Below are 20444 nucleotides of genomic sequence, written 5' to 3' on the forward strand. Positions count from 1 at the left end.
GCCAAGTAAACTTTAATCCTCTGGATTTATTCAAGTCATCTTTGGTGGATGTTTTTTCTGTACCTTTTCCTCATATCCTGGAATTACTGGCCCTGGAGTTATTTCCACATTGACTGATTTTACAGGGTTTAAAGTGACATATACATGGTGTTCCCCTAAACTTCCCAAGCATTTATATGTGAGGTCTTCATTAATCCAGGTCTGTACCAAGTGTTCCCTAGCATCAGGGTGCCACTGATGTTCTTAGGCCTTTACAGTAGCTATTTTACTTGTACTGTGAGACAAAAATAATTTAACTGATTCCTATGTAATCACGACAAGAGATTAATTAAAATGCCAAGATAGGAAACAATTTATTATAGAGAGAAGAAAAATTTCTCATCCAAAATATAGAAATCTGTACAACTTTGCCACAATCAATATACATGAACTGTACAAATTTACACCAGTTCATAATTTACCAAATAAAAGATGACTAACAAAGTTCACAAAATAGATGGTGGTTTGTGGAAAAGACTTTTACCCAATTAAGAACAAGGAAATTACAAACCAGACCTCCACTTTCTAAAAATAAGAAGTTTACTCAGTCTTAGAAAACTACAAGCTAGCAAATGTACAGATAGCTGGCTGGTGCTAACACCACAGTTCAGACAGTGTCTTTATATGGTCTTTTTAAAGCCTGTTGCCATGGCAGATTCTGATCACTTGCTACTTCTGAGGCCAATGTAAAGATCTGACCATTTCCCCAGGTTATTTTACTATTTTTATCTTATGTACATTTATACATATTTGTAAGTGCTAGGTAAAAGTCTGAAAATTAAAATTTCCAGTACGATGGTGTTCATAAGTCTTGTTACTGAGCTGCCAAAAATGCTAAGAATTAATAAATGTAATAGTGCAAATTTACTCTGCAAGACCTACTGCAGAGAATCACTTTATAAATACAGATCGGGGTTGAAAATTGGTGTAGAAATTAAGTCAGGTGTCTTGGAGAAACTGACACTTCCTAGATCTTCTTACTCCCTAGCAAGCTGCAATCATTTTGACTCACAGGCTATTAAATCACTGAAAGGTACTGTCCAAACTATGGCACTGTCACTTTAAGTATACCACTCTAACGTGTGCCAGATCTTCACAGCTGTGACATGGTTTAAATTCCATAATCCATCCCCAGAGGTGCCCACCCAAAGTAAAAACCAAATTTATCCATCCATTTTAAGGTGATCCATCCACAGACTATATCTTAACCTGATACAGTCATCATATTGTAGCTTTTGGAAGGGCTAGTTCTGCCCAAGAGAAGTTCCTCCTTACAGCTTATTCTGCTGTCTACCATTTGCATGTTGGTGTTACTTTGGCTACCTCCTGCTGGTGCAGCTTCGTACAGCACACAGATGGAGCCATCCTCTCCAATGCGATAGGACACTTCGTACGGGTCAACCCAGAGAGTGAGTTCGCTCGGAAGAAGCTGAAACAGTTCCTGACTGCTCAATCCAATCCGCTGTGCTGCCTGTCCAATGAGAGGATCCATTTTATGGTTGATCCGGATACATCGGTAACCTGATCCCTTGCATGGCTTTTCTGGGAACCAGTGGTGTTTATAATGTTCTATAAAATAAAAAACAAACGTTATCCTCCTTAATTCCGCGCTAAAAAGACACATGCGGCGATTGTTGGTCTCTTGCAAATTTCATACCTCAAGATATTAATAAACTTATTATTTTAGCATAAAATGACTTGAAAAATCATTATAGGTTTTATTTTTGATGATGATTTACAAAAGTGCAACGTCCCTTGGGAGGCACTCGTACAAAGTTACTGTTTTGTGCTACTGTATAGAGAACATCCACCACCAGAAAGGAATAAAAAGCAACTTCCTGGCCTTCAGAAAAACAAATACAAAAATACAGAAATTATTACATACATAACAGGAAAACTCATGAGCTTCAAAACATCATAAACCAGATAGGGAAAAAAGACCCTTTCCAACATCCTTTTGAGATCACACCCATGCTTAGCTTCTCACATTCTAAGAACACCCAAAAATAACTAGGGAGGAAGCTGGGCAGCATTTACCGACTGACTCAAGCTGTATTTCACCACTGCTCTTCCCAGCCTATTTTCCATGGCAAGAAACCAAGGACTACGCTTACCTCAGGAGTTTTAACCCACCCAAAACCCTATCGATCTGAGGGTACTCGTAGCTGCTATCAAGCCCACTGGGACGCAGACATGGGATTACGAAACCCACCGGGCAGCGAAAGAACCCACGGTATTTGCTCTTAACCGGGGCTGTGGGGCGGCTAAGAGACGCTTCCAGAAGGAAGGGGAACAGAGACTCATCGTCCACCGATGAATTTTACTTGACCAAAAAAAAAAAAAAAAAAAAAAAAAAAAAAAAAAAAAAAAACAACAAAAAAAAACAGTTTCGGAGCATTTTTCTTTCTGTAAACCGGGCGGTTTGAGCCCTTGGCGCCGAGCTCAAGTCCGGGCTGCTCGAAAGCTTTGTCTACGGAGGCAAGGACGGGAGGGGGGAGCTGCCTGCGCGACGCCCGAGCCCCTTTTGTTTATACCCCGCTCCTGCCTCCCCCACCCGCCGGGGCCAGCTCGGCACGGAGGCTCCCCGCAAGGGCAGAACCACGGCCGCGGAGCCCCGGCAGCCCTCCGCCGAGGGGCTCCAGTCCCTCGGAGGGGCCGACCTCTTTCTTTCCCCTTCTCCGGGCGCCCGCGGAGCGCGGTGCCGCCCGCACCGCCGCCAGCCCTGCCCGGGCAGGCGGCCCGCGGCGGACGGGGGGGGAGCGGCTCCCGCCGCACCCTCCGCCCTCACCTGCCAGCAGCTCCTGCAGGCACTGGCTGAAGGTCTGTAGCTGCCTCTCGTTCATCAGCCCCTTGGTCCGCAGGAACTTGGAGATGAAGCCCACGGCCGCGGCGATCTCACGTATCATACTGGCCCGGGTGTACAGGGCGGGATGCATGGAGGCGGCGGCGGGCGGCAGCCAGGTCTCCGGGGCGGCCGGCGCTGGGACGGGACGGGGCGAGGGGTGAGCGGCGCGGGACGGGACGGGGGCGGCGCGGCTCTAACTGGGCGCGGAGCAGGCGGCAGAGCCCAGATCACATCCCGGGGGCGGCAACCTCCGCCTCCTCTTCCTACGGCAGGGGGGCGGCGGCAGCAGCGGCGGCCGCGGCAGCGCTCCCCGCATTTCCTGCGGCGAGGGGCGAAGGGAGCTACCCGTCCTCCGCCGCCTCTTATAGCCACTACCGACCGGAAGCGGCGTCATGGCGCCGGGGGCGCGCCGCCGCCAATCCAGCGATCACACCATCGTGACGGCAGGTGGCGGGGCGGGGCCGGCCGGGGTGGGTGACGTAATCGGCTGTAAACAAATAGAGCCGGCGGCGCGCGCGGGGGGGGTGCCGGCGCAAGGGGTGGCGTGCCCGCGCGAGGGCCTCCGCGTGCCGGAGCGCGCGCCCGCGCTGCGTGGAGCCGTGTGCGCGCGGGGCGGGGCGCGCGCCAGTGCGGAGCGTCCCCGCGCGGGTTTCCGCGCGCGTCGGCGCGGGCAGGGCGAGGCGCGCGGCACCTGCCGGCGGCGGGGGCCGCGCGAGAACCCGCGCGAGAGCGGCCGCGCGCTGTCTCCGGGGAGCGCGGAGCCACGTCAGCGGCGGGGGCGGCGGGCGCGGCCGTGCGCCGGCACCGCCCCGCGGCAAGGCGGCCGCGGCAGGGCAGCGGCGTGGGCGCTCCCGCAGCTACGATCGTTTGTGCGCGCAGGCGGCGGATGCGACGTGTCTGTGCGTCCTTGCCTTTTCCCGGAGCGCAGGGGCGCGCCGGTGCCACCACGCAGTGCCCGGCGGTCCGGGAGCCGAGCGTGGGCTCGCTCCCTCACGTTTGTGAGCCGTGGCCATCGGACCGCGGTCTCCGGCCGGGGGCCTCCGCGCAGAGCGAAGCCTTCGCCGGGCAGCCGGCCGCCCCGGGCCCGTGTGCCGGAGCTCGGCGAAGCCATCGCACAGGCCGGCAGCCAGGCCCCGGCTCTGGCTCTCTGCGGACATCCCAGAGCAGCGTCTGGCCCTGCGCGCCCCCGTGCGCCCTGCGCCTTCCACGTCGCACTGTCCCAGGTATCCCGTCACAAAACCCTTGGGGGGAGTGATGCGTCAGCCTGTGACTGCCGAGAAGAGCGTCTGTCTCGGGCCTCCGAGGGCTCCGTCTCCCTTTTTGCTAAACAAAAGGGGAGAGGAAAAAAACGCCAGAAGATTTCTGTTTGGTTAGTTTGTCTTGGTTTTGTTAAAAAGCACAAAAGTCTAGCTTCTTTGATACAAACCTTATTCTTTCCCGAGAGTTTGTGCCCTGCCCCCTTGCACAGCTTCAAGTGAATACAGCCTGATGCCTGATATTTGCATGTACAGTTCTTACAGTCAGAGATCAGAAATTAGCCCAACAAAGGCACACACAACACACGATTTCTTTTTCAGTGAAAATAATTCACTAATGAAATCTATAAAAAATAAATGTGTAAAACAATTTGAAAAAAAGATGAAAGTAAACAGTTTGGGGTTTTTTTGCTTATCTGGTGTGAGAAATGTAACTTTATAGTGCTTTTTGGTCTTTTCTCTGCACACGGGGTCTATTCTTAATCCCCAGCCTCAGGGGACTCTCTTTGACTCTATACACAAGGGAAATGTGCAAAACACCATCATAAGATAGTCGGAGAAGCTCAAACTCACAGCTCTACTGCGTACTAAAAACGTTGGTGTGGGTTTTAGAGCACAGTCCCATCCATTTTCTGCCTACTAACTTCTGAGAATTTACATTACTGATCATAAGCTGACCCTCCATTCTGTGAGAAGGGAAGAGCTGCCAACCTGGCCTGTGCTCCTCAGGTGCAAGCCATCCTTTCTTCCCAGTGCTTCTGTGGCATATGTGAGGTGTATCCAGAGCTGCTGTTTCTGCTCTGTTCATAGGCTGGAAAGTGCTGTGCTCTTTCAAACCTTGAACAGCAGATGCTTCTCTCCCTCTTCACAGCAAGGCCCACTGTCCTGTTGGAAACTGTCACTTACCTTGTACAAAAGCAATGTTTGAGCATCACAATTACCACAAAATAATTCCTGAAAATACTTCAGAAACCAGCAAAAAATAGTATAATGTTTGCACCTTTGCCTGAACCTGAGTGTTTTTATTTGGGCCACTTTCTCATCTCTTCTACTTATTTCCATCCAGAATCAAGTGCTCAGAAGGAGTTTTAGAAACTTTCAAGTAGGAAAGTGGTCGTATATAGTAGCACCCCAAAACATGAGGTTTAAAAAACTGTCCCCACCATAACTGCCATGGATAGCAAGTCTGTTCCAATTTTAATCATCCCCCTTGAGTTGTGCTTCTAAGAACAGAATGTGGCAACGTGAACTTCATGTCACACACACAGAGGGGGAGAAATTTAAAATATCCTTTTAAAATTTTTTTCTATCTTAATGAAAAAAAAAAGGAAAAAGCTTTCTGTACCATCAAGGAGTTGTCTCAAATGTCTTGCAAAGTCAATAAATTTAGGACTCTAGCAATCGGTTTTCATAGTTCCTATTGATTCCAAATGTATAAAAGTCTGCTCTGTGGAAAGGGTAAAATGCTGTGCATACAGATCTAGTCCACTGGTAAGGAATTAAATACCTTGGTTTTCAATGCTTGCAGCCACCAAGCTGCTCAAGTGTAATTTCAAGGCCAAGGCTTGAGATGCCTGCCAGGAGGATCTCATCCCTATCCATGGGTGTGAGCAAGGTAACTGGAGCTGCTGATGCTGTTTTCCCAGTCCAGGCAAGTCCATTTCCATGTCAGTGATAGGCAGGACAGCAAAGGAGCTGCTGCTGTTTCTGGCCTGTGAAATTCTCCCAAAGATCCTCATCTTTACAGCCTGCAGGGTCTTTATTGATGAGGAAGACTTCAGCATGCAGCTCATGGCATCAAACAAAATCAACTTTTCTTGACTGGACTGTAAAGGAGGGCATCCAGCAAGCTACAGCGTAGCCTGTTGCTGCTTTGTAGCTTAGCTTCCTGCCAGTTGCCAGCACGTTTCACTGATCCATCATGCCACTCTGAACTTCTTCAGTGCTTCCACATTTTGGGATATACAAAGTGGTTCTTTTTTCTCTGGCCAGCTCCCAGCTGTCTACTGTCTCTGCAGCTCCAGACACAGAGGAGGCAGTTTGCCTGCTTAATAGTGTAAGATGCTCACTGATACATTAATGGCAGGGTGCTGAAGAAGATAAATGTAAACATTTAAGAACTGCCTTATTCAGCCCATCTGATACTTTAAATTAAGCAGAGGCCCTAGGGAGGAAAAATAAAGAAAAAGAGTATGTGATCATGTAATTAAAGACTGGATCATAATGGATGTGCACAGAAGGGTTGAATTAAGGTTCTACTGGTATCCCAGTTTCTGAAATTTCCTAACTTTTACAGAAAACAATGAAACCTTTACAACATTTCTTTCATGTTGTTTTGGCAGAATCTGTTTCTTGACATTGGCTTGGAGAGAGCCTAGCACTTTGTGGAGTTCTATCATAATGGAAATAAGCAATAGAAATACACTTTTATCTGTGCCACACACACACACATACACACCCTGCAACTATTGCAACATGCTCTTTTCACAGCTTTTTCTGAAGCTTCTGAGTGCTCTTTATAGTAAATGGAAAGATTCAAGAGTTCAAAGAAGAATTAGTTATTGATTTTTTAAAAAATTGTTCTAGTCTTAGGGTCTGAATTAGTATATATTTGCTTTTGAAAATAAATACAGTACATCTTCAGCATGGATATTTTTTTCCTGTTTGAGTGAGTTATTAGCTTTTTATGTGGTATCTTATTAAAGCCTTTCAGTGTAGAAAAGTGTTAGATCTCTTCCTGTTTCACTGTCAAGTCTAGATAATTTTTTGCATTGTTTGGCATTGACCTAATAGAGAAATAGCAGTTGAGAAATAATTGGTATTTCTTTCCAAAAAGGCATTATGTATGCCTTAGATTGGCATAAGCTTTCTCTCACCTGTAAGCTGAAGAATACTGGTAGCAATACATAAAATACAATAACAATCCATTCTATGTAGGGTTTAGTTTTAGTGTAGGTTGATACTAAAATGCCACAGTATTTTCATTTACCAAGTATTTGAAAGTGTATAGGAAGAGGTTTCCTCTTCTATTTTTACTTCATGCAGAAGAAAGCTTTCCATGGGATGCTTATAAAATTTTCCAGTGTTTTAGGCCATTTCATTCTTTGAATATGCAGTGGCAGCTGTAGTAACATTGAGTTGCTGCTCCAGGAGGCAGAGATAACCCAGAGTCCATAGCCAGCCCTGCATGCCATGCTGCTCCTCAGGGGACTCCATGGCCTGGCTGTGAGTTCCCATCTTGTTTTATAAAGTTTTCAAACAGACACTTCTCAGGCTACAGTGGTGATATGGGAGTCCTCCCTGGAGAAACTTTGGCTCCATGGCTTGGTTGTAGACAGAGACAGCAGTAGCCAGCCCCTCTCACTGCAGGTGAATGCCCTTACCTGCCTTCCAAGGGGACTGTCAACACTAAGGCTTTTTTTCCCCGGAGCCTGTTTGGACTTGAGCTCAGGCACAGACCTGGGCTCAGAAACGTGGTATGGATCCAGCCCACTGCCAAAGCAGCGTTCTGCAATGAGGAGGGGGTAAGGGCTTTTCAGCTCTAAATGTAAGCTTGTCTCTCAACCCAGCTTTGCAACACTGGACCTAACCTCAGCGCTGGTGCAGTGAGTGTTTCATCCTGAAAGTGTGGGGGTGAAGAAGTCAGTAACATTTTCTTCCAAAGTGGAGAAGTCTCACATCTGAAAAGATAGACTGGTAGGAGTCAGAGAAAGGGCAAAAGTCTGATTTGTGTCCCCCCTGGGAACTTCCCTTTCTCTTCAGTATGCTCATGCTTACATGCAAACCCACACGCCTGCAGTCTGCATTTCTAAACTAGCCTATCAGACCATGAATTCCTCAAACCACTTCTCACATAAGCAGAGTCCTGTTTAAGCAAGTGGGATTAGTCCTGTAAGCCAGAGTCCCATTCTACAGTCTGGCAGTTCGTCAACAAACATTTCTGCCCCTGCAGGAAGATCAGGAGGGAATGGAAAGACTCAGAGGGGCAGGGTGTCAGCATTGGTCAAAACTATGGCATGTTCATTTCAGGAAATCCATCTCATGACATCCTAAATGACCAAACTTTGCTGCACTTACTCCATACAGAAAAAGGTTTGTTCAATGGGGCAAGATTTCAAGGGGGCTACTTTGCTTGATTTAAGCTTGATTTCAAAGGGGCCACTTACTGAGAAGATAATTCCTTGTGGCATGAGCCTCAGATCTGGCCAGGACAGATTCAACAGAAGGCTTTTCCTATGGTATTATTTTAACTTTAGCAAGTGACATGCACATGTAGCAAATAAAAATCAAATCCAGAACACAGTATTCTGTTTTGCTTATAAAGCTGATTTTTTTTTTCCTATATGGGATAGTAGCAGCATGGCAGCCCATGCAACACTTGTTTTTAATAAAGCAATCATAGTTTGGATCCAGTAAAAACAAAAATTTAGGAAAAAAATAGAAACAGGTAATTTGAAAGCTTGTCAATTGAGAGAACTCCTCACAACATAACTATTAATAGCCATACATAACTATTATTACACAGTCAGGTTTTCATTTTTATGAATTTAGGAATTAAACAGGATAGAAGAATCCAGATGAGATAAACATTCATTCATTGCAATCCTGGATGGAGGTTGTTAACAGTAGTATTAAAATAGTGAAAGTAGCTGGTAAGTGAAAAGAATGATTCAACAGTTTATTGTGCTCTGCAATCAGATGATGTCATCTCAAATTCCAAATTTTTATCTTTCCTGTAGTTTTTCATAGTGAAGCTGGGATGGAAGAGATCATAAACAGGTTTATAGTTCTCTGCTTTTCAGGGTTTTATTTTTTCTGGCCTGCCATATAATTTTAGGAAGACCTGAAATAATTTCAAACACCCTTGTCTGTAGTGGCTGCATTATGGGGTCTTGCACTACCTGGTGACTGCCAGAGCAGCCTGTGTTGGTGAGCATGGGGCTCTCAGTCACCCTGTGGTCAGGCAAAGGAAAAAACAGGAATTTTTGATGATACTTTTAGGACAGTATTCCCTGACTTTTAGAATTAAAACTGTGACTGTCTGCAGATTTTAAGTGCAAATTCCATTAAAATACTTCAAGATTTTAAGAAACAAATATGTTGGTCCTGCAAGTATTTTTTTCTTAGTATTTGCACCTTACATACTTTGATTTATGATGTAGTTAAAAATCAAGACTTTTTTAAAAATCTTTTAGTAAACATCTGAAAAAAAATCCCTTTATTTTCCAACAATATCATAAAAAATTCTTAAGCAGCTTTATTAAGATTCGTGATTTGGGAATCAAATACACTTTTAAATAGATGACTCCTTTGGAGCTGCTATTAAGTAGTAGCAATCAAACCTTCACCAAATCTGCCTGTCTTAAAAATGCATCAAAACAGTAAAACATGGAGACATTGTAATGGTAACACTGGATATTTTAGGCCAAGTCTGCACAGACTAAGAAGGATATTACCTACTATGCACTTACTAAAACAGAAAAAAACAGTTAAACAGTGATTGCAATATTTAGCTAGACATAGGCACCTGCCTCACTACACTCCCAACATCTCTCCACCAAAGCTGGACATGTGGGGTTTTTTTGGATTGTAAATCAGGTGTCTACATTTGTTTTATTTTGTGCACGGTCTGGCTGTGGAGGTCAAATTATTTCATTTCAGCTGGGTTTTTTTGTTCTCTTATTGTGGTCTGTCTATCTAAATCCTGCATATCAATGCTGTGAATACTTCGTTGCAAGAAGAGGCACTTGCCTTTTTCCCCTCTTTTTTTTCTAGCCAAAACTTGCCACAATTTATTCTCTTTACCACTGTCATTTGTAGTTATGGCACTGCTCCTGTTACAGCTTTTTTCCTCCTTGCAATGGTTTTAACTCAGGCATTTTAATCAGTCTCAGACAGAATTCTCAAGACAAAATTAATATAATTAGTTGTCTAGGACAGATTTGGCAGGGTGAAGGAATATCACATAGAGAGTCCGTGTTATTACCTTCCTTTGAATATTGAGAGATTTTTCTGGATATTATCAGGTGGGAAAAAAAATTAAAATTGCAGCTACATGGTTCTTACTTGATTGTGTAGCTTTATACACAGTACTGCTCAACTGCATTTAGGTGTGAACATTTCAGTCTTGCTGGTGTGAAGGTGTAGTCACTCATCCCTTTAACGGGATTGTAGTGCATGACACATCATCAAAATTAAGCTGTTTGGCCACTCCTCATGAGACTTGAATTCTTTCCCCAGATGTGATGAAGAAACCTCAATAACTTACTTTCCTGAATTCAGTCATGAGAGTAATGTCCCTGACAACGATGAGATTATCCTTATAATTGCAAATGAACAGGGTTGTGATTTTAGGGTCCATAGCCCAAGACTCTAAATATCAGAGCTCCCACTGGTTTTGCTTCTTTCTTAGACATTTGCCATAAACTGAGGAACTTACTTGGTCCTGCACTGCCTATAAATTCCCTATTCCTAACCAGAAAAAAACACAAAAACAAACAGAACACCCCCTCCCCCTGTAAAAATCCCAACCAACAAAAACCAACCAAAAAAAAAAAAAAAAACAGGGAAAATTGTTCTTGTTTTTTAATGGTACTATTTTATAGGAAACAAGAGCTATCTGATCATTTATAGAAGTATCTTTTATGAGCATACTTGATAACACCAGGAAAGCAGGGAGAGGTGCCTGAATATAAGCAGAGGCAGGATTCTACAGTCATTTCACAAAAAAAGAAAGGTTTTTTCCCTCCATTTTAAAGGAAATCAAAAAAGACTAACTAAAATAGAAACTAAAATCTTGACAGCAGAAACATACATCTCTATAAAATTAGGCCATCAGTTCTGACTTAGATTAACCAGATGTCTTAAACAGGCATGTGATGAAAAACAAGAAAATCACAGATTTTTGATTTAAAAAGAAGGAAAAATAGAGAAAAAAAAATCCCAGCCTTTTGATCTATGTCTTTTCATTTTCTGCTTTCTGCAGCACGTTCAGTGGCCATTTCCCCCCCCCCCCCCATGTTTGTCTCTGATGCATTTTCAGATTCAGAGGAACAAAAGCTGCTTGATACCCCTCTTACAATAGCAAGGAGATGTGCCTGGCTGTGTGGGAGGAGCTGCTCAGTTCTTCCGTGTAGCGCTGGGTACGCATGCTTCGAGTGGCATTAAGTGTTCCTGGGAGCACAGAACAGAGTGTTCCAGCAGGATCTAACACACAGGCAAAGATAGAAAGCCATTTTCTTCACAACTAGGCAGTGCATTTATACATGATCCCAAGCTTGCAAAGGATGAACCTACTGTTTCAGAACTTTTTCTTTTCTTTTTCACGTCTTAATTCACTTTTAAATTATTTAAGAGGACTCTCTGGGGTTTTTTTGGAAACATGATTTTTTTAGAATTTTCTGCTTTATGAAAGCTTGCTTATAAAAAATTGTGTACAAGACATAGCAGTTGCATAACATATCCTTTGAGGAACGTCATGAAATGTCTTTGCAGCCACATTTTCCTCCCTTTGGGTTTTTGTGCCCCACAACTCAGCTAGCAGCCAGCAGAGAGGAAACAAGTAGAAATTCATTTGAGATAACAGGGGAGAAGGGAGACCTAGAGTCATGTACATCTACACTATGGAACAAGAACACAGGGCTGAGCTCCACCAGAAGCAGGTGGAGTCCCACCAGCTGTCCCAGTCCTACCTGGTGCCAAGTCACTGCAGGCAGTTCAGGCCCCAAAACAGAGCTACTTCATACCAAGAAACCAACATGTGCAGGGCCAAGGCAGGGAATGTGTGCCACACATTCCTTTCCTCCGTGTAGACATGTCTTTATTGTTTCCACTCAGTTTTGTTGCCCTGGAGCTGTAGGATATTTCCTGCAGAGTCATCTCCTCCCACCGACTCAGTGCTTCAGTCTTTTCTACCAGGCAGCATGGTTTCAGTAGAGCTGTGCCAGAGCTGGTGATGCCACCACCTAAACACTTCTGTTTCACATAAGATTCAAAAAACCAAGCCAAACAAAAACAACAAAATTTCCCAATTGTCCCACTTGTGCTGAAATTTTCAGATCTCTTCAAAGCTACCCTTAAATGTGGGTGCATACCCCTGGATTTCTTATCACAGTATAAAGAGAACTATTAGGGATGTCCTGGAGTGAGAAAACCCTTCGTAAGAAAACCCCTTTAGTTCCTACAGTCCTAGAGAAAATCACCCATCCATCAGTTATGCAATTTCCTACTTTGCATCAAAATTAGATTCAATAGTTCCTATGAAGTAGGCTTAGTAATAGCTGACATTTCCTGAAGACTCGTCATATTTTTTGTTCTTAAGGTAGTGGAGTGTTCAGTAAGAAATTGTAATTGAAACCTGAATTTTTCATGTACATGTTTTCAATTGCTAGACTAATGCAGTGATTTAAACACAAAACAGCCTTAGAAGGATGAACTGAGCCATACTTCACTGCTTTGTTGGTTTAAACTCAACATTTCACCCAGTGGGCAAAAGTACCACAAGGATGAATTTGAGTTGCTCAAGATTTGAAGGGAACCCTCAACCTAACACGACGCTGATGGGGGTTCAATGCATTAAGAAGTTTTGATGATATGAAGAATCCCACTTTGTTTGGGTACAGGTGGAAATTTCACCTTTGCCAAGTTGATATCTGTGGGTCTCATTTCATTATTGATTTAATAATCTCAAGTATTTTTGATCCTGTGTTTGTAAATACCCAAAACTTGCTTTAGATTCCCCACTCCAGCCATAAAGCAGTTGTAATGACTGCAGAAATGCCAGTTTCATCAGTGGAGGCTTTAGAACAAAGGCAACAGCAGTTTTACTACTCCCGAAGAAGGTTAACACCCTTCTTTGTAAAGACAGATAAATAAAAGATTACCTGTAGTAAATAAAGTTATGGATGGTCACATAAAAATTTAGTAATGTTGCTCATTAACTCCAAAGATTGGAGACCAAACAGTTGTTTAATGGAGGGTGGAGGAGAATTTTATATGCACTCATTTCTGAAGCAAATGAAGCAAAAGCAGTGGCTTTTTTTTTTTTTTTAATAACGGCCATGAGTTCTCTCCAAGTATTTTTATAGTTATGGTTACTAGCTTCTTCATTGATTATTATCAGTCACACTAAGTCCTTGAAAAGAAGCTGACCAGCCTATTTAGCCATACCTTCCCATTCTGGAAGCAAAAGGTCGCCATATTGGTGTGCACAAATATCAGCTGTTCACTGGTGCATACACATCCCAAATCCAACATGTATTCTTCTGGTGTCAGAAGAGCTTTGCCATGAAATTCTGTAGAAAGATTTTTCACTCTGTTCAATGATTTAGGAACCTTGCCTTTAAAATTTACTAAGACTGTTTTCCTTTCTTTCACTTGGTTGCTTTTAACCTGTTGACTGACTTTCATGCTTGTTTTTGTTTTGTTTGGGTATTTTTCCCTTGGATTTAACTGACAAAATATTCACATTCTAGGAGATAGATGAGTTCCTTCTTGCCAATAGCAGAGCATGAGATCAGGAGTTGTGGAGAGACAGAGTTCAGAGGATGCTTGTTTGGAGCTGTATCTTCTGTGTTCCTTTAACCAGTAGCTCTAAGGCCTGTGACTTGAGAACACTTTTTACCCTTTGCACAAGACAAATGGGTTTAAAGGCTATCAGATTTATTGGAATACTGAAGGGTCACTTCAAAGGTACTTAGACACATACATTATTGAAAGTGAAATCATTTTTATTTCTAGGATGGCTGAATTACCTTGGAGATCAAGCAACACAAACAGCAATGAATATCATCCCTATGCTGATTGGAGTTATTTGAACCCCTCTACTAATACTAAAAGAACTAAGATCCACTTTTAAAAATTGGTCCCAGAATAGTTAAAGTTTTTTATGGTCCATTTGTTACAAGATCCAAGAAATTTTAGTTTCAAAAACCTGCAGATTACTACATAGATTACAGCAGTCATGAAACACACTTCAACAAACACTTTCTTCAACAGTTCATTTGCAATTTATATGTAAACAGAGTATTATGTGCTAAAGAAGTTTAAAAATGTTTCCAGTTATCAGAATGTGAATTTTTTCTGTTAAATTGGGACAATTCTATTAACACAAATAGTCCCACTCCTTAAGAGGACTAAATACATTCCTACTTTTCATTTCATACACACAGGTAACTACTTTCAAGATAATCAAATATGTTCCCTGATGCAAAAAAAAAATTATTAACCTGCCAGGACAGAAAGCAAGGACAATCTATAACTGCAGATAGTGAACCATTTCAAATTTATTTAGGTATGTGATTTGTACATCCCAGAGCTCATAAAAGATGGGTAATTGTTTTCACATCCACTAAGCAAAGCCCTTTCCAAAAAGAAAAGATAATAGAAGTCAGCCTGCTTTCAGATTCATACATTCTCTCCCATGCACCTTCTGCTTGGCCCCAGTTCTGTTTCCCCTCCAGAGATGAGGGGACATTGGGCTGATAACCAAAGCCCCTGACCCCCTCTGGGAGAGCTGCAGAGGGTTTAGATAATGCAAACATCATCCAAGATGTGTACAGAGAAAAAAACAGGCCAGGAGAGTGTTCTTGTTCCTGTGTGATGCCTCTTTAGCTGCTGGGTAACAAACACTCCTTTAGCCTGTTGTGCACCTCCTCACCCTCAATGACAGCCATGGCTCTGCCCGCAGGGTGTCTGTGTCTGCGTGCTGTGACCCCAGAGAATAAAATCTGCAGAGCAAAATTTCTGCTGCTGAGGGCCCAAAACCCACAAGATACAGTTCCTGGTGCCTGGTGCTGTGGGCTGTGTGTGGCCCCTGGATTCTGACCCTTGGGCTGTCTGTGCAGCTGTGGATGGAGCACGCTGTGCGCGCGGTGCTTCCCTTGGATGGCTGCATGGGGCTGTGCCTGTGTGAGCGCAGACAGAGGCATCCCTGCAGTGCTCCAGTATGGGCAGAGCCCCATGGCTGGCACCACACAGGGAAGTCAGCCACCTCAGACTGTTTTTGCTGCTTCTTGTGGCAGCTACACCTGCCAGGACGCTGCTGCTACAGAGGATCTGGGCCCTCAGCAGCAATCAGGTCCCCCTTGCAGCTGATAATGTGGCTGTCTAAATATATCCATGATTAGGGCTACCCTGCACAGATTAAAGTCACAGCTCTGTATCTCCCAGCTGAGGCACAACAGTTGGCCTGATGACAGCACAAACATGAACTTTATGACCTGTTTTTTTCAAACTGTTTTTCAGAGCATGCTTTAAATATACTGGATCACTGTCTGTAAGAGTGGATCGCAACCAATGTAATCCCTTTTCCAAGGATGGCTTCCTTTAATTCTGTAAATTGAATTGGGGTGGAGCAGGCAACATTATTAGGAATTCATCTCTTTAATGTTTCAGATGCCTTTAAGTGTGCCACCTTGTATTTTTAACAGAAAAAAAACCAAAACCAAAACAAAAATACAATAAAACCCACCAAAAAAAAAAAAAAAACCTACATTTTTGTTTAGAGTATCATCAAAAGCTTTGAGCAAAAGCTCACATTCAAGCATTTCATTTTATCACCACTACAGTAATGATGCATAAGATACCCTGTTTATAATTCCACCTCCACGGTGGAATTATAAAAAGAGGGCCACAAGGCCCTCTTTTATCTGTCTTACACATTTCAGGGGACAGAAATTGATCTGTGATCCTGAACAAGCCATTTTAAGTGCTTGTCTGTCCAGAGCTGAATTTAAGGCACTGCTGCCTTGATAAACAGGAATCCCTTTGCTCTCCCTCAGAAATCCCCAATATAATTATGGAAGATTCAATTCTTCATGCATTTTTCCCCAGGCAATGACCTGCTTTGCTAGTATGTCAAAATCAACAGCAATTTTTTCATCCAGAGGATAGCAAAGTTGCCTTATCTTTTCCAAATAAATGCAACTGGGAATTGGGAAACAAGAAAAAAAGACCTCATTCCTTTAATTGTTCACTATCTAAGCGTGAAGTTACACACAGGGGAGCCTTGAAACTTCTTCCATGTTCATACCCTTTAATTCAATTAAGGCCCTAAGCTAAAGCAAAGAGCTAGCAAGAATCAGATACTGTTGCTACTGATAATGTAACTGCCAAAAATTAATGGCATATAAACAATTCAAGTAGCCTTTTTGTTTTGAGATTCCCCTTCTGAAGCAGGTTTGTTTGCCTAGGAGATGACAAAATTATTTATGAATTCCTTACTGACTTTCTTCAGCCTTTGATTTAAAATAGGCCACTGGATTTGGGCACTTGAGGTGCAGAGGAGTACTTATATTTTCTAAATGGCCTTCTGTAGTCTGAAGAGATCAATGGCATACATTTTACTTACATTGCCTGCATTTGGAGCCTAGGGGGAAAACAAAAGCACAAATAATGGATTGATTTAGATAGAATTTGGGTTTATAGTCTGAGGATTTCAGACACGTTTGGTGGATGTGTGAGAGGTCATGTAAAGATCCAGCAATATGCAGGGTTTCTTGTATGGTCACAGTATTGGCTGCCAAATGTGGGACTTCAGATAAAATGGAATTTTGGCTTAAAATCATTATTGTGTTCAAAAGGAAGAATCATCATCCTGATCCCAAGACTTAAGGAGTAAGTAAGAAATAGACAATAGGAAACTAGAACAATATTTTATTGACAAATAAAACACATGCATGTTACTTTTATACTGATACACATTCCTGTACTACTGAATAAAGAACTCTGCAATACCTATTCTGACCCAGAGGAGGAAAAAACCCACATAAGATGAAAAAACACTCAGAAAAATGTCTAACAAATCCTATCACCTGCAACCCATGAAAATACCTAAATCTGTTGAAAATATGTGAAGAAGTAGATTTCATGATCAAGAAAGATATTGAAATAATTGACACAGTGTATTTGAAGACCTCTATCTATTTTTCTCAGGCATGTTGTTTAATTAAATAATAACCATTGATAATATTATCTGTACACATTTTAGATGATTGGACCAAAAAAGGAGTCAAATTCTCACCTTCTATCAGGGGAAGTCAGATAGCAGCTGCCACTCATGTATCTACCTACAGATCCTCTATCTCAACAGGGATTTTAAAAAGCAGATAGCTTTGTCTTCTCTCGCTTTTGACTCTCCAACATTGATTAGGATCAGACACAGAACACTCCCAAGGAAGAACTCTGAGTGGACTTGAAAGCAATGATACATTGGCAGTCTGGTTTGTTCATCATCTTCTCCCAGAAACCTTTGAGTCACAGAATATCTCAAAGTGTGAAGTGGGAAGAACTTTCTCCTTATGCAAATGTCCAACCTCCTTCTTAGGACAGCAGTGAGGGTCCTGTAGCTCATACAAGTTTTTTCTGCAGGAGCATTGTATAAAAAGTAATTCACTTTTAGTGAAAAACTGGCTTCTGGGTTTTACTGCACCTCCTTAGTATGTCTATGCTGCCTGACCTCATTAATCTTGTTTTTCATGGTCACTGTACTGTGCAGTTATTCCATTAACATATTGTAGTGCTGCCTGAGGCTTCTTTAATGTATGTTCTATTTTATATTTGCCTAATTTATTTAGGCATTTGTAGTGCACTGACCACTGTAGGGTTTCCCTTTCCATGGGCAAAAGAGGAAAGCATATGGCATGGAACAGCAGCTATTGACTGTGTTCGTGGGAAGCCTGGTAAAAGGGCATGGATACTTCAGCATGGAAATTCAACACACCAGCTCAATAAAAAAAGGGATCGACCATTTACCACATGGGGAGCCCTTTATATGCATTTAGGCATAACCTGTGCTGAAGGAAGGGAAGAGAGAAGGTGCCTACAGCCTATAATAGGTATTTGAATTCCCAACAAATACTCAAGGAGTAGATGTTGCAGAGCTCAGAAGCAGATCATGTTATGTGGTAATGCATGGAGCAACACACAATTCAATCGCTGTACATCCTGGTTTCTGTTCTTTTTAGAGGGAACAATAGAACTGGACAGATCCAGCAAACAAGATCAAAAGCTTTGACAAGGGGCTAACAGACTTTTTCCATGAGATCATCTCTCCTGTATTCTTCTGTATTTTACATATATATACACATTTACTTGCTTGGAAGTAAAGGTCCTGGTTTTTTCATCCTTTTCTGCTTACTAAATGTACATGGTCTCTTTAGGAACACAAAAAAGCTTAAGATGTCAACTGACAACTTACAAAGCATAAGACAGCTCTTTCTAAACCACATTTAGCTTTAATATGTGTTGGTGGAAGTTGAGAATCATGTGCAAATGACTTTTGCAAGAGTACATAATCATAATCTATTATTAAAAATATTTCTAATAATGAATTGTTTCATATCCAGTCCTTAACAGCATCTCAGTTTTATTATTAACTGTACTTAGTGGAACAAAAGGGGAGAGAAAACCTGATGTGTTACTGTTTCATTCTTTCATCATCAGTTAAATTATATTCCATATTTAATGCATAATCATCAAACGGTACCTGCAGTACATTCTGAGTTGCTTTCCCTGTTTGAAGAAAAATATTCTGGACTTTTGATGGCAATTTTCAGAAAAGGCTGGTGTCTCTGGGTGCCAGATTTGAGACCCTTTCTTTAACAGTTGTTCCCATTGTTACTGTGAGTAGAGTTTATGCACTAAAGAATCAGCAGGACAGTGACAGTGAGATCACTCGATCTGGGTCTAGGAAAAGTAAAGATCAGGCAGTGCCTTTTGCTTAAGCATTAAAACATCCACCCATCTCCAGAGTAAGCCAGGACAGCACTGCTCAAAACAATAAAAATCCAGGCCAAGCTTGCTCTAAGGACCTGTCACCCCTTTGTTGCTGTCATTACATGTTCAGTTGCTGCAGGCACAGAGAAGACACGCTTTCAAACAAGGGAGCAGCTACCCCCTCACAGCCCTGCCTTGGCCATTTGTCCCTCGTTAATGGCATAAGACAAGGCAATTGTGAAAACAGAGCTTCGTACTGCTAGAAGGGTAAGAATACACTGAAAGGCTCAAAAGCTTGTTCAAATTGTTTTATGGCAACAAAGTAGCCTTTGGAGCCATTTGCATTACAAAGAGGGAGGGTTTATTGTAAAACCAGTTATTGTTTCTGAACCATGGGGGATATCTGAACGGGGAGAGAAGAGCTGGAGCCAGATGGAGGAGGGAGTTGCTTACCAGAGTGTTGCCTTCATGGCATCTTAAGCAACCCAAAGATCAGATATTTGCTGGGGAGAAGAGAGGAGAGCCCTCAAATCTTCAAGACTTATTTAGTTACTGGTGCTGCTCAGCCTGGTGCTGAGCACAAGCAGCAAGGGAAAGGGGACCCTATGGAAAAATGAAAGGGGGGATGTAGAAGTACTTCCTGTCCTCCCCAGATGCATTTTCATCTACAGTATCAGACATAACTTCATCCTCCCACGTCATTCTGACTTCAGTTCTAGGTGGAACTTCTGGAGATGAGGAAATACTGAGAAAGTGTTGAAAGACAGAAAGTAGTGTTTACACCATGTATGTCCTGAGGGAACTGAGTTCATTTTCTCATGGCTGTAAAACCTGGGTTCACATCATGGTGCTGTGAGGCACCTACACCATAGGATCATATGGACATAGTTTTGCTGGAGAAGGCATCCTTTCCACTGATTCAGGTCGAGAGAAAACGCATCTTGGGAAGAAGCTCCAGAAAGAATGTAAAAAGTAATCTTGTGTAATGCACAGAGAAGGGACATTTAAGAACTGCTGTACATGTAGCTTCCCTAACATGAGAGACCAGATCTCCAGAGCAAATCAGCCAGTCCATCATGCCTTCTGTACTTCCAGTCTGAGAAAGATTCTGGATCATCAGAGAACCCAAATGCAGCCACTTTTCCCACTGATAGGAACAGATCAGCCTTAAGTCCCTGACTATAAGTATACAAGTGCATTCTTGTAACAGGAGAATGTTATTTATTCAGAAACTGATGTCCAGAAATTACATGAGCACTGACTGATAAGTGAAAAACTGCTGTTTGCACGTTTGAATAATTGCCATAAGCTTCTGCTGAGAGGACACATCATGAATAAAATTACAACAAAATTATGTCTTATTCCTGCTTCCAAACAAGCTTAAACCACCTTATTAGGGCAACAAGTAACAACTTCAGCTCCAGATTGGATATAGAGAAACCAGCTCTGTGATGAAACACAGGAAAACCTGTATAACTGCATACACTGCACAAAGTAAATTAAGAATTTATACCTCATTCACATAATGCTGCTGCTCGTAGTAGGAAGCAGACAACAGTACTGTATTCACTGAAGCTTTAGGAAGACAT

At 42.7% G+C, this 20444-nt stretch overlaps 1 protein-coding gene across 1 annotated transcript; it reads right to left on the reverse strand.

The window, feature by feature from the left end:
- Positions 1–328: 328 nt before the first annotated feature.
- Positions 329–3207, reverse strand: BTG1 (BTG anti-proliferation factor 1). Its single transcript, XM_030238621.2, has 2 exons — positions 2828–3207; positions 329–1608 (listed from the first exon to the last, which is right to left on the reverse strand). Exons 1-2 carry the CDS (start codon positions 2973–2975, stop codon positions 1244–1246), a joined length of 513 nt encoding a protein of 170 aa, XP_030094481.2. The 5' UTR covers positions 2976–3207; the 3' UTR covers positions 329–1243.
- Between the last annotated feature and the right edge of the window lie 17237 nt (positions 3208–20444).

The sequence above is a fragment of the Serinus canaria genome, chromosome 1A (assembly GCF_022539315.1).
Source record: "Serinus canaria isolate serCan28SL12 chromosome 1A, serCan2020, whole genome shotgun sequence".
In the NCBI taxonomy this organism is placed as follows: Eukaryota; Metazoa; Chordata; class Aves; order Passeriformes; family Fringillidae; genus Serinus; species Serinus canaria.